Source organism: Alexandromys fortis, unplaced genomic scaffold (genome assembly GCF_014885135.2).
Source record: "Alexandromys fortis isolate MF-2015 unplaced genomic scaffold, M_Fortis_MF-2015_v1.1 scaffold_94, whole genome shotgun sequence".
NCBI classification, from domain to species: domain Eukaryota; kingdom Metazoa; phylum Chordata; class Mammalia; order Rodentia; family Cricetidae; genus Alexandromys; species Alexandromys fortis.
The window spans coordinates 995,939-1,010,594 of record NW_026067979.1 but is presented as its reverse complement, the minus strand read 5'-3'; the positions used below and the strand labels follow the sequence as shown (position 1 = coordinate 1,010,594).

Below are 14,656 nucleotides of genomic sequence, written 5' to 3'. Positions count from 1 at the left end.
AGTGGGACAGTGGAGGTGACTGTCTTTACCTTGTTCAGAGTGTAACTGGCCTCAGGCCGCGTATAGGATTCGAACCTAAGCTAGTAGTAAGAGAAGTCAGGTACAGTGAAGCCAGCATGGTTACTTTGTCCTAAGCCCTAAATATGCCTTTCTTCCCGTGGTGGCTGGTTTTGTGTGTCAACTTGACACACAAAGGACATCAGAGAGGAGGGAGCCTCAGCTGAGGAAATGCCTCCCTGAGATCCAGCTGTAAGGTATTTTCTCATAGTGATCAGTGGGGGAGGACCCAACCCATGGTGGGTGGTGCCATCCCTGAGCTTCGTTCACCTTCAATTGCTGTGAGATATCATGACCAAAAGCAACTTGGGGAAGAAGGGTGTTTATTTCTGTTTACATTACAGCACGAAGGCAAGTCAGGGCAGGAACTCCAGGCAGGAACTGAAGCAGAGGCCATGGAGGAGTGCTGCTTACTGACTTGCTTGCTTTCTTTTATTTGACTATTTTGCGGCTTTGCTTTCTTATGCAACCCAGGACCACCTGCCCAGGGGAGGTGATGCCCACAGTGGGCTGGGCCTGCTCACACAGATCATTAATCAAGAAAATGCCCCTTCTCCTGCCTAAGCCAGGTGGTGTTGGCCGCAAAAGCCTTTAATCCCAGCACTCGGGAGGCAGAGGCAGGCGTGCCTCTGTGAGTTTGAGGCCAGCCTGGTCTACAAGAGCTAGTTCCAGGATAGGCTCCAAAGCTACAGAGAAACCCTGTCTCGAAAAACCAACAAGAAAGAAAGAAAGAAAGAAAGAAAGAAAGAAAGAAAGAAAGAGAAAGGGAAGGGAAGGGAAGGGAAGGGAAGGGAAGGGAAGGGAAGGGAAGGGAAGGGAAGGGAAGGGAAGGGAAGGGAAGGGAAGGGAAGGGAAGGGAAGGAAAGGAAAGGAAAGGAAAGGAAAGGAAAGAAAAAGAGAGCAAATGCCCCCACAGATACGCCCATAGACCAGTCTAATGGAGGCACTTCTCAGTCTAGGTTCTCTTTCCAAACGATCCTGGGGTCAAACTGACCCCAAAAGAAAACAAAATAAACAACAAACCATAGTCAATGCACTTAGCCATAGGACTTCAGGTAGCAAGGCAGGAGTCAGACTCAGAATTCATTGTTAATGCAGTTGGTTACTCATACGAGCTAAAATCCGAATAGACAGTTCCTAAACCACTAAACTTTCCCTGAGCGTCGAGCACCTCTCTTCTCCTTGACAAGCCCCACAACTGAGAAGGTGCCTGTCCTCTGCTTCCAGTAGGGACCTCCCCTGAGCAACAGCTCACACAGTGGGGGGTGGTGAGGGGCCACTCCTGCTTAACCTCCACTCCAACCCAGAACTGAGCTGTTCTCATCTCTCAGGTGTTGTGTTGCTTCTCGGGACACCCAACTAAAAATACCAGGGGCCTCGCCAGCTCGTCCCCTTTGTTATCACCATGTCCTTGAAATGCCCCAGCCTACCCTCACGTCCGTGCCCACTGTTGGCACCCACGATGACACTTGGCATCTTTTATTTGGGTCACTGCAGTTCCTCCCCTACCTAGTCGAATCTCCTTTCTCCCAGTCCATTACCTTTTTTTTGGGGGGGGGCGGGCATTCGAGACAGGATTTCTCTGTGTAGCCCTGGCTGTCTGACCTGAAACTGAAATTCACTCTGTAGGCCTGGCAGATCTCCAACTCACAGAGATCCACCTGCCTCTGCCGTGGGCTGAGATTAAAGGCTTGCGCCACCGCTGCCTGGATGCACCAGCTTTCTTAAGCCAAGGTCTGAGCAGGCCATGCCCCCTGTCTGCAGGCTCTCCACCACTCCCCCTGACCCACACCTATCAGCCCTGGACAGCTTTCCAGGTCACTCATGTTCCATGGAGCTTCTACTCTCCCTGAAAGCAAGGCAGGACAGTCTTGCTGCCTCCCCGCCTCCAGCTCCTCCTCCATTTCCAGCTCCTTCAGCGTCAGCAAGTCACTGCGTCTACGCTATTCCTGCCCCAGCAGTCAAGGCAGTTACGTCATCACCTGTCGCCAGGTGCCTTTCCACCATCTGCTATGTGATGTGTGCACCCCTTAAGTCTCCAGACACAGTCCTCTCTCTTGCCTTTCTTGTCTCTTACTCCTCTTGCTTTCCCGTCTGTCTGTCTGTCCGCCTGCCTCTCTCATGTCCCCACTCCTAGAGGACCTTTCCGAAGCTCTTTTACTCTCCCCCTCCCCCAATAAACTTCTGGCACTAACTCTATTATGAATGGTGTGCTTGCTTAGTGGCATACCTTGGCAGGGCCTGCACAAATGTGCCCATTTCACCTTTTTTTTTTCTTTAAACATCACATATGCCGTTGGAACTGAATTCCTCTCCGTGTTCCTTTTGCTGTTTGCATTCAGGTTTTATGAGGCAGCTCATTTGTTCTTTTGTGTTCAAGTCTAAGTGACTTGTGAGCCAATCAGGTCGCTAGACTCCATGACCTTGACGGTTCTCACTCCCAGTGCCTTGTGTATTTATAGCAATTACCCTGAATGGTTAGGGCATAGACTACAGACTATCATTTTTGTTAGGAAGGATCCCAGTGATCTTCGGGGAAGTTTTCTCGTATTTTTATTAGTTTCCTTATTTGAGAATTCCAAACGTTGTATAATACATTCTGGCTACTCTCTATTCCCTGCCCTCTCCTGTCTCCCACTTACCCTGTCGATCACAACCCCCTCCCCCACATCAGTTCCGTCCCCAGATTCATGTCTTGGTTTTGTTCTGTGGGCCACTAAGTTAAACCAGGACCATCTGCGTGACAATCAGGTTGAAACTGTCCATTGGCGCCTAGTGGGGCTGTCAGAGGGTGCACAGCAGTGAAGACAGGGCCCCCTGAAGCCCTCCTCCAACCACGCCATCCATGCCAGATATGAAATCATTGTGCTGTGAATGGAGAGAGAGAGAGAGAGAGAGAGAGAGAGAGAGAGAGAGAGAGAGAGAGAGAGAGAGAGAACGCACAGTGGGTCGAGTGGGCTGGGGGACTGTAAGCCAGTTAGCCGCACCCATCTATAGCCTCTGCATCAGTTCCTGCCTCCAGGATCCTGCCCTGTTCGAGTTCCTGTCCTGGTTTTCTTCAGCAATGAACAGCAATGCCTAACAAATTTTTTGGTTTTTCGAGACAGGGTTTCTTTGTGACTTTGGAGCCTGTCCTGGAACTAGCTCTGTAGACCAGGCTGGTCTCGAACTCATAGAGATCCGCCTGCTTCTGCCTCCCGAGTGCTGGGATTAAAGGCGTGCGCCACCACCCCCGGGCACTCAAGGCTCTTAAGACCGTACAGGCTCCCAGGCTTCCCGCTTTTGTTTTCTTTTGTTTGTGTTCTTGTTTGTTTGGTTTGGCTTTTTGAGACAGAGTCTCTACATAGCCTTGGCTCTCCTGGAACTCACTATGTAGATCAGGTTAGCCTCAAACTCACAGAAATCCTCCTGCCTCTGTCTTCCAAGTGCTGGGATTAAAGGTGTGCGCCGCTAAGCCTGGACCTTCCCCTAGGATTTTATGTGAGTGCTGGGATCCAAATTTCCATCTCTCCAGCCTTGTGAGATTTTTTTTTTTCTTAAGGAAATGCAGATTGCTGGGAGTAGTGACACAAACCTTTAAACACACGAGGGAGAGGCGGGAGAATCTCTGTGAGCTAGAGGCCAGCCCAAACAAGTAAAGACTTCAGAGCGCTGAGGGGCTCTGAACCCGACTGACCAGATACCCTGTGTGTCTGGACATTAGAAATTCTCTACAGTAAGGCATTTTCCTAAAGGTGATTTGAAGTGAATGGTCCCAGGTTCTCAACTCCTAGGTGAGGTATCAGTAGGAGGGTGAGCTAATGACCTCAGGTGGCTTTGTCCAGCCCCATAGTCCTGGGCTGGACAGGCCGCTCTGTGAGCCTCTTGCAGGGCGTTCACCGGAAATAGCTTTTGGCTTCTATTTTCCTGCAGGTCAGGTGAGGTTTGTTGACACCAATGACCCCCAAAGGAGGAGCAGTCTTTGCTCCGTGAAGTAGAGGACTAATGATCACGCCTGGAACACAAGCTCCAGCGACAGAAAAGAGCTTCCAGCAACTCCCTGTTCCAGAGTTTACAGCTTGCGAAGAAAGTCAACATTGTAGCGGATCTCTGGCGCATGCCCATCCCCTCGAGGCGGTGGTGCAGCCTGTCTCGCTGCGAAGAAACCCCTCCTGGCCCCATCAGTTTTCAGCTTTCCTTCCGTCTCTCAGAAGCGAACCTAGGACTCTAGTAATGAATGGTGGCAGCCGGATGCTTCCTCCACTCCCTCTACTTACCCACAGGGAAGCCCTGGCACCTCCGAGAACCCGAAGTGCTGCGCTTCCGCGTATCCCGGCAACTTCCCTGTCCCCCCGGGAAGTCGCTGGCCAGCCGCCCAGCCCCGAGTCGGGCGCTGGAGACTCCAGCCTGAAGACCGCGGGTTGGGGCACTCCGCTCGCCCCACGCACAACTGCTTTTTCACTGTCAAGCGACGCCGCTGGCATTGGTAATGCCGCCAGTTACCCCTGCCTCCAAAAGAGAAAGACAAACAAACTGACAATAGCCACCAACACCATCAAATCTGGGGTTCCAGAGCCCTCGGTACCGTTTGCCCACGAAGGGGCGTGGCCCCGGGACCCAGGCGTGGGAGCCAGAACTGTTTGCTGCTCACAGAACCTCAGATTGTCGCCAAGGTCCGGGCCGGGTCGGGTCAAGTCGGCTCGGGGCGGGGCGGACAGGGCAGTGCTTTTAAGAGGCCAGGCCTGGGGACGACGGAACGACCCGCGCCGATGGAGACCGCCATGGACTACGCGGGAGCCCTCCTCAGGCGAGTGCAGCCCGCGCCCCCCCTGGACCCGGGGAACGCCGTTTGTCTCCATTTCCTCTGCTCCCTGGGTCCTCCTGCCTCCCGAGTCGCTCTCACCCCGTGCGTTCTCTTGAACCCCGAGCTCCTCCTCTTTTGCACACCCCATCCGTCCCCTGCCTTCGCTCCGTTGGTGTGGTCCCCCTACAAGTCCGAACCGCCAAGACTGCTCCCACCCTCACCAGCCAGTGCCCACCGGCTCAGCAGCCCCGAAATCCCTCCCACAGAGGGCCATTTGTGCCCGGAGGGTCACTCCCGAGGTGCGTGGGAGTCCGCGAAACGTGACAGCGGTGAACGCGCGCTGTGGGAGAGGCTGCGCATCTCTTGCAACTCCTACGGACCGCGGCTACAAGCCTTAGCAATGTGTCCATGCTGAGGGGACAGGGCTCCTCTGGGTCTTGGGTCTGAGAACAGAGTTGGGGTTCAAGGGGAGAGTCCCAGCTTAGGTTCTTGAGGTGAATGCGGACTCTGCCTACCCAGGGGAGGCTGGGCTCTCCAAGTTTGTGAGAGCAGTTTTGGCTCCTAGCCAACTCCACATCTAGGCCTTGCTCAAGCCATTGGCATCACTCCCCTTCGGTTTATCTACATATGCTGATAGAACATTCTAGTTCTTGACATTTTGAGGCAGAGGGTTGTGTGTCTGTGTATATCTAGGTAAGAAGAGACAGAGACCCAGAGAAACACTGAGACAGAGATGTGGAGACAGAGACAGGGAATGAGAGACAGTGAGGATGAGAGACAGAGATAGAGAATAACACACAGAGAGAAAGAATTAGAAACATATAGACAGAGAAAGAAAAAACTGACAGACACACAGGGTTTCCCTTCAAGGCCCAGCCTAGCTTAGAACTAGCTATATAGGCCAGGCTGGTCTCGAACTCATAATCCTCCTGCCTCTGGTTCTCTAGTTCTGATGACTGGCTGGCTTTCAGAGTCAAGACCAGCTCCATGGCAGCGACTCTACAGAACAGTGAGATCTTGATTCTCTAAAGATGGTAAAAGTACGGCCAAAGGATGAAGAAGCCCAAGTGCATAAAAATAGGGGCGCCACAGTGACAGACCTCACTGTGGGGAGAAATATGGATGAGGAAAAGTAGGGTCGCCAAACATGGGTGCTCCAGCAGCGTGTGAGACAGGGTCATTTCACGAGGTTAGAAAAGTGGCTACCAAAATGAAAAGGCTGATCCTCTGGGATCATACCTGCTTCCTCAGGAAACAAATTAAAGCCTTAACTTTAGGGTTTGGGGGATTTGTCAAGGGTCCCAAATAGCACTGTATTCCAGCTATCAGTGGCAGAGGATGTGTGGGAGGAACATCGGTGTTTAAATGTCGTGGGACAGCTTCACAGCCTGAGAGCAGCCTTTTGCCAGGTTTCTCAATTCCGCCTGCAGCCCCACCTCCTCACCCCGACCTTCCCCTGTAGCTCCCCAGTTTCCTCCACTCCCGTCTGTGCTTGTTCTGGGAAGCCTTGTTTTCCCCCACCCACTTTGTCCTGCCGCTCACACTGGTCCAGGGGCTTCTCTTTGCCGCCGTCACCACTAGACATGCCATCTGCCCTCACCCACACTTTTAAACTCCAGGACAAGGGCGATGGACCTGTGGTTTTCTTCAAAGGCCGAGGTTTACGGATGTTGGTGTTAACTAAGCAGTTGCCAGTTGGCCTCAGAGTGGGAGGCATGAAGGCTCAGCTTACCCTTGGGTCTAACTATACAACAGTTCATTGAAGTCCAAAATATTTCTGGGTGACGCCTCCATGGTGTCATGTGTGAGGTGGAGGTGGCTCTGAAAATCAAAACACTGTAGAAAAATGATCTATGGCGCCGTCCATTCCATCCTGGCGGGTCCCTGGAGCTCGTGCCTTTTTGTTAGGGACAAGCTTGCTTAGGTTCTCAAAATAATCTACCTACTTCCAGACCAGCCTGCTCTGATCCTTTGGCATCACTCGATTTCAGCCCAAACTGGAAGAAAACAACCTATAATACTTGCTGAAGGGAAAAGGGTCTTCTCCCCCTTCTTCCCCCGCTTCCTTGAAATCCCACCCAGGCTAAAGAGTCACAGGCAAAGCCCACTGCTTGTTCTTTGTGGTCTTGCTGTATTTCTGCTTCCTTTCAGTGAGTTTAAGCAGCCCAGTCCACTACACCATAGCTGTCATTCATTAGTTAATACCTGGATTCTCCCAGGGAGGTAACTTTATCAATAGACACCTTATGAAGAAGATAGATACTAGTTCTGAGGGTGTGGCTCAGGAGTAGTGTGCTCCATTGGCTTGGAGGAAGCCCTGAGCAGAGATGGGAGAGAGGAGAAATACCTCCGTGGGTGTGGGGGGGGCAGTGTCTGCTGCACACGTCCGAAGCTCTGGATTCAGATCCCAGTACCCCCATGTAAAGTCATGCATGATCATAGGCACCCGGGACCCCAGCCCTGTAGGAAACAGAGACAGGAGGATGGCTTGGGCTCACTGGCCAAAGACCTTGTCTCAAAGGAATCAAGCAGAGAGACTGATAAAGCAGGACACCCAGTGTCCCCCTTTAGGCTCTGAGTATGCTTGCAGACATGTGTACACAGACCATGTACACAAAGTACAAGTTCTTCTCTATCAACTTTAAATTTTTATTTGTGTGTATCTGTGTGCACTTTAAGTGTGTGAAATGCCTGCAGAGGACAAGGTGTTTGGGATCCCCTGGAGCTGGGGTGACAAATAGTGTGAGTCACCTGATGTGGGTGCTGGGACTCAAGCTCCAGGTCCTTCTCAAGAGCAGTATGTACTCTCAACTGTCATCTCTCTGGCCACTGACGGCACATGCTTAAACAGTTTGTGGATGGCTTGTGAACACTGGTGAGAAGGAAAGAGCCCGGAGTCTTCCAGCAAAACGTCAATATCTGTAGGTTTTGATTATCACAGACATTCTGCTTTGGCCAAACTCTGAAGCTGATATTTACCCTAAAGGGCAACATGAGCATTTGTAATGATGTATGTCATGATTTAGATCTGTGTCTGGACGCTACTCAGTGGTGCCGCAAGTGACTAGCAAGTCCGAGAGAGTTAGGAGACTTTCCTTTTATTTATTTATTTTTTTTTGCTTTTCACATTTTTTATTGATATGTATCGAGCTCTACATTTTTCTCTGCTCCCCTACCTGCCTCTCCCTTCCTCCCTTCAACCCTCCCCCAAGGTCTCCATGCTCCCAATTTACTCAAAAGATCTTGTCTTGGGGGCTGGAGAGATGGCTCAGTGGTTAAGAGCATTGCCTGCTCTTCCAAAGGTCCTGAGTTCAATTCCCAGCAACCACATGGTGGCTCACAGCCATCTGTAATGAGGTCTGGTGCCCTCTTCTGGCCTGCAGGCATACATGCAGAAAGAATTGTATACATAATAAATAAATATTTAAAAAAAAAAGATCTTGTCTTTTTATACTTCCCATGTAGATTAGATCTATGTGAGTCTCTCTTAGTGTCCTCGTTGTCTAAGTTCTCTGGGATTGTGGTTGTATAGGCTGACTTTCTTTGCTTTATGTTTAAAAACCACCTATGAGTGAGTACATGTGATAATTGTCTTTCTGTGTCTGGATTACCTCCCTCAAAATAACGTTTTCTAGCTCCGTCCATTTCCCTGCAAATTTCAAGTTGTCATTATTTTTTTCTGCTGTGTATACTCCATTGTGTAAATGTACCACATTTTCCTTATCCATTCTTTGGTCGAGGAGCATTTAGGTTGTTTCCAGGTTTGGGCTATGACAAACAAAGCTGCTATGAACATATTTGAGCACATGTCCTTGAGCCATGATTGAGCATCCTTTGGTTATATACCTAAAAGTGGTATTACTGGGTCTTGAGGAAGGTTGTTTCCTAATTTTCTGAGAAATCGCTACACTGACACCCAAAGGGATTGTACCGGCTTGCATTCCCACCAGCAATGCAGAAGTGTGTTCCCTTTTCCCCACAACCTCTCCAATATAAGTTGTCATCAGTGTTTTTGATCTTGGCCATTTTTGCAGGTGTAAGATGGACTCTCAGAGTTGTTTTGATTTGCATTTCTCTGATGACTAAGGATGTTGAACATTTCCTTAAGAGTCTTTCAGCCATTTTAGATTCCTCTGTTGAGAGTTCTCTGTTTAGGTCTGTACTCCATTTTTGTATTGGATTATGTGTTCTTTTGGTGTCCAGTTTCTTGAGTTCTTTGTATATTTTGGAGATCAGACCTCTGTCTGATGTGGAGTTGGTAAAGATCTTTTCCCATTCTGTAGGCTGTCGTTTTGTTGACCTTGTCCTTTGCTTTACAGAAGCTTTTCAGTTTCAGGAGGTCCCATTTATTAATTGTTTCCCTCACTGTCTGTCCTGTGGGGTTATGTTTGGGAAGTGGTTTCCTGTGCCAATGCATTCAAGTATACTTCCCGCTTTCTCTTCTATAAAGTTCAGTGTGGCTGGCTTTATGTTGAGGTCTTTGATCCATTTGGACTTGAGCTTTGTGCATGGTGATAGATCTGGGTCTATTTTCATTCTTCTACATGTTGATATCCAGTTACGCCAGCACCACTTGTTAAATATGCTTTCTTTTTTTCCATTTAGTATTTTTTGCTTCCTTGTCAAAGATCAGGTGTTCGAAGATGTGTGGATTGATATCTGGGACTTCTATTGGGTTCCATTGGTCCTCCTGTCTGTTCTTATGCCAATACCAGGCTGTTTTCAGTACTGTAGTTCTGTAGTAGAGTTTGAAGTCGGGGATTGTGATGCCTCCAGAAGTTCTTTTATTGTTCAGGACTGTTTTGGCTATCCTGTTTTTTTGCTTTTCCCTACGAAGTTAAGTACTGTTCTTTCGAGGTCTTTGAAGAATTTTTTCTGGGATTTTGATGGGCATTGCGTTGACTCTGTGATACTTTCCCTTTTATAAGGAACTTGATTTGTACAGCGGCTCTTCCAGTTCAGAATCTAGACTTAGCATCATCTGCTGCAAGCAAACCTCCCAGGTTTCTGTTTCTGGCACCAAACCTCCTTTTAGAATAATGTTGCAAAGTGTTCAAGGGCCCTTTATACCAAGCATTCCGCTAAGTCATTGAGAATAGACGCGGGTCAGGCAGCCCGTGTTCAGACTTGTGCTCAGGCATGTTCCAACTGTGTGTGCTGCCTACAAGGAGCCACGTCGGGGGCTTGGCGATGGGAGCCTGCTTTGCTGACACTTGCCATTGGGCCCAGCTACCTTTGGATGCTGCCCCACGGGCACAGACACCTTATTAAGTCTGATGGGCACTTCCTAATCATCGCCTCCTCTCTCTCCTTGCCAGTGTTTGAGCTTACCATTACCTACCTTAATGTTCTCACATATTCTTGCCCTTGAGGTGTTGTCTGAGGAAGTTCTGTTCTTTACTACTCTCATTTTCTGAGTAACTGAAACACACAGCAGCTTCCATCACTGATAACACCACAGTACAGCTGACCTCCACACCCATGGCATCTGCCCCAAGGATTCAACCAACTACAGGGGATAAAATAGGTGATGATTGATTGATAATTGATTGATTTTGTTTGGAGAGGGGGTTGGTTGCTTTTCTTGATACTAAGTCTAGATTTCCCTATGTAGCCCAGGCTGGCCTCTAACTTGTGATCTGTCTGTGTCTGCCTCTTCAAATACTGAGGATGCAGGCATTTGGGGCCACGGGCAGATATGTACCACCTGAAAGTGCAGGTGTACAGCACCTGAGGGTGCAGATGTGTGCCATCTGAGGGTGCAGGTGTGTGCCACCCAAAGATGCAGGTGCGTACCACCTGAAGGTGCAGGTGCGTACCACCTGAGGGTGCAGGTGTGCACCACCCAAAGGTGCAGGTGTATAGCACCTGAAGGTGCAGGTGTGTGCCACGTGAGGGTGCAGGTGTGTGGCACCTGAGGTTGCAGGTGTGCACCACTATTTCCGGCTCGTGAAAATAGCTGTATTTTTCAGTTGCACCTGTGCAGACTCTGTGTTTTCCTTCCCCGCTCTGTTATAAAGCAGCTCTTTACAGTGTGTTTGGTATATGTGTAGGTTCTACAAAGGCTACATCTTATACAAGGGGCTTAGGCATCAATGGATTTGGGGATACTGGGGCTTCTGGAACCCATCCCCTGAGGATACAGAGAGACAGCTGTATTTCTCTCTAGGACCTAGTTCCAGGGCTTTTCCTCCACCACTTTCAGTATGAACATCAGCCTGTGGGAAGCATACAAAGAAAACTTTTTAAAAATTTATTTATTTATTATGTACAGTGTTCTGTCTGCATGTCTGCCTGCAGGGCAGAAGAGGGCGCCAGATCTCATTATGGATGGTTGTGAGCCACCATGTGGTTGCTGGGAATTGAACTCAGGTCCTCTGGAAGAGCAGCCAGTGCTCTTAACCTCTGAGCCATCTCTCCAGCCACAAAGAAAACTTTTTATAGACTTTGGGGGGTTTCATGTGGTATGTGGAGCAGGTGGTAAAGAACTTACCAAAGGGACAAAGGACAGAGGGTATTGAAATATACTACAAAGAAGCAGCAGGCGCTCTCCCAGGTGTCTGAGAGGGACTGGAAGTCTTTCATAGATATAGAGAAGTTACTTAGTCATCTTGTGGGCTCTTTATATGGGGTCCGAATCTGGTGGACATTTCATTATCTTTTTTTTTAATATTTTATTTATTATGTGTACAATATTCTGTCTGTGTGTATGCCGGCAGGCCAGAAGAGGGCACCAGACCTCATTACAGATGGTTGTGAGCCACCATGTGGTTGCTGGGAATTGAACTCAGGACCTTTGGAAGAGCAGGCAATGCTCTTAACCACTTATTCTTAACTGGTCTTATTCAGGTACATTGGGTCACGGGAATCAGACTCCTTTGTAAAAGATGTAGGTCACTAAGATGAGGTCCCAAGTAGTCGTGGCCTTGACGTGAAACTGTGAGGATTTTGATCTTGGTTTTGGTCTTTTTTCTCTGGTGTAGAGATGTATGTAAGTGGGGAGGGTTGGTCAACTGGAGAAAAGCCCACGTGGCCTGGCTACCTATGGCTTCTTGCTTTGGGTCACACATTTCTGTAAGTTCCCTCAGGGAAGAAGGAAAAACTCCCCTGTTACCTGCTCTTCTGGGAGAGCCCACGTTTGACAGTTTTCGAGAATATTCGATGAAGTCTGACTTCTACTGTTGTCTTGAGTTCCACTAAACATCTACTTCCTTAAAAGCCCTGTTTCCTTATTGTTTTTCCTTCAACGAGTTACTTCCTTTCCTATTTCATAGAATTGTCTGAACCCATTTTCCAAGGAATCGGGGAGCAATTGTCTCCTCAGTTGACAAGGTGAAAAGCCGAATTCTGAGGTTTCTCGGTGGTCTTGATGTTTTGCTTTTGGAGAGCCTCGAGGAAGGAAGACCAGGGCCTTATTGCTCTGCCAACTAAGCTACACCCTGAACTCTTCAGCTAGCCTGTCTTAATTTTGACAAGTCAGAATATTGGCGGTGGGTGGAAAGAGAATCCCACTTTCAGCAATGTGCCAGTGGCAGATGTCAAGTCTGTCTGTCCTAAGGGACATAGTGGGCAGGAGTGATGTCCTATTTGTTCATTGACGCCTTGCCCTGTTCAGTTAGCGACTTGGCCTAACTGATCATCTAGTTGGAGCAGTCAGTACTCAAACTAAGTGAGTTTAGGGAGCAGAAGAGTTCATTTAACCCTTTCATGTCTTACAGTCTTGATGAGAGAGAGAGAGAGAGAGAGAGAGAGAGAGAGAGAGAGAGAGAGAGAGAGAGAGAGAGATGGTTGAAACAGGGTTTTTCTCTCTTTGGGACCCAGGGCTCACAGTTTAGACTAGACTAGACTAGGTCACAGTGAGTCCTAAGGATCTACAAGGTTTGTTTTTGTTGCGCCAACTGAGACTGTTATTTTACAATTCAACACATTAAGACACTGACACTTGACAAAAATGGTAAGATTTGATTTCCATGGTGTGTGTGTGCGCGTCTGTGTGTGCGCGCGTGTATGTGTGTGGTGTGTGTGTGTGTGTGTGCACAGCCCATGAGTCTTATCTCCAGCAATGAGCCAGATCTTGGTTAGGAAATAATTGGCTGAAAACAAAAGCTCTACTGTCCTTTGGTAGCCAAGAAGGCTTCCTTGAGGGCGGAGAGGCAGCAAGGGAGGCAGTGGTTGCCAGCCCTTATCTTGTCAGATGGAAAAGACAATGGGGACTTTTCAACTCCTCTCCAGGTCAGGTCACTTTGGGAGACGTGTGTCTTTTCCCGATGAGGAGACCTGGGGCCCCAGGAACTAGGTCAAAGATGCGCCTTCTGCAGCGAGTGGCTAGGCCAGGCTTTTGGAAACACAGCCCTGTTCTTTCGTGTCTCTAACTTCGCCCTGTCATGCTTTGACTCAGCAAATAAGTGGCATGCAGTGGAGGTGGGGGGCGAACTCTCAGGCAGACCCTGGGCTCTGTGAGCAGCTTCCAGAGGCCTCATGGGTAATAACAATGGCCTCTTAGCCAAGAGTAGGAGATAAGCTCGTCTCCACAGGGAGGTTCAGAGCCTCCTCTGGTGGGCCAACTCCAAGGTCAGAAAGCTGTGGATAGAGCGTCAGGTGTGATGGCACAGGCCTGCAATTGTAGCACACCGGAGACTCAACTGGGAGGATCAGGAGTTCCTGGTCAGCCTGAAGTACACAGTGAGACCCTGTTTCAAAAGCCCTTTCCCCCAAAAATGTGGGTGTATATTTAAAACTCCAACCTGGCACTGCTTAACGGCCTTCTCCAACGGCTACTGTCCCAGCGTCACTGGCTGACTCATGACTGTGACTTACAGGTGTTTTTAGTCTTTCTTTCTCGCGAGAATGCGACCAGCTGGTTAAATTTTCACGGCACGCGTAGGTTGAGAACAAAACTAGGCCTCTGACTGGGAAGCATGGATGGAGCTCATCCCCAGGCCCTGCCTTCCAGGTCACCAGGTGTGACGGTGCTGTCTGAATTCTGCCCCAGTGTCAGCCGCGTGTGGACATCTTGTTCTCTGGGTTGTGTAACAGAAACCTGGTGCAACTCCTCCGAATCGAGGCAGAAGTTCAGGAGCCACACACCACGGCCACTGCTGTGCCGGGCCCAGCTAGGTCTCTGGTCAGGTTCCAAGGTCATTCCAACGCGAGGCCCAGGTCAGGGACCCCTTGGTCTATCTCATTCCCCTCAGCGCAGCCCCTCGGGAAACAGATCGTTCAGCTGCTTTGTACCCCTGAAAGGGGAAGGATTTGGGCCTGTGCACGCAAATCTCCTGAGCTTGGGTCTGCAGGGAGGGCTCTGTGGTCAAGAACACTTGCTGCTCCTTCAAAAGACGCGAGTTTGGTTCTCAGCACCCACATCGGGAGGCTCACAACCGTTTGTAATTTCAGCTCCAGGGCATTTGAGCCTGGAGCCTCCGTGAGCATCGACACGCACATACTCGTACCTACACGCCAACACACAGTCCTACACCTGTCACGGGTGGGGTTCCACTCGGGTCTGAAAGAAGACTCTGAGAACGGATTTAGCCCTTTGCAGCTGCAGCGGGACTCGGCCTTTAAGGACTGAAGCGCTTTCCCTTCGCCCAGGGAACTTTTATTTTTTCCATATTTGCACTTTAGCCTGTTGATTTCCATATGCACAAAACAACCTGAAGGAAGCTTCCAAAAATACAATGTCAAGCCGGGCGATGGTGGCGCACGCCTTTAATCCCAGCACTTGGGAGGCAGAGGCAGGCGGATCTCTGTGAGTTCGAGACCAGCCTGGTCTACAGAGCTAGTTCCAGGACAGGCTCCAAAGCCACAGAGAAACCC

At 49.5% G+C, this 14,656-nt stretch overlaps 1 protein-coding gene across 1 annotated transcript in view; it reads left to right on the top strand.

The window, feature by feature from the left end:
- The first annotated feature begins 4,424 nt into the window (after positions 1 to 4,424).
- Positions 4,425 to 14,656, top strand: part of Cidea (cell death inducing DFFA like effector a) — a 23,942-nt gene continuing 13,710 nt past the window's right edge. The window contains exon 1 of the mRNA XM_050157903.1: positions 4,425 to 4,843. Coding sequence (XP_050013860.1) covers positions 4,806 to 4,843 — 38 coding nt within the window. The 5' untranslated portion in view covers positions 4,425 to 4,805. The remainder of the gene's footprint in view (positions 4,844 to 14,656) is intronic.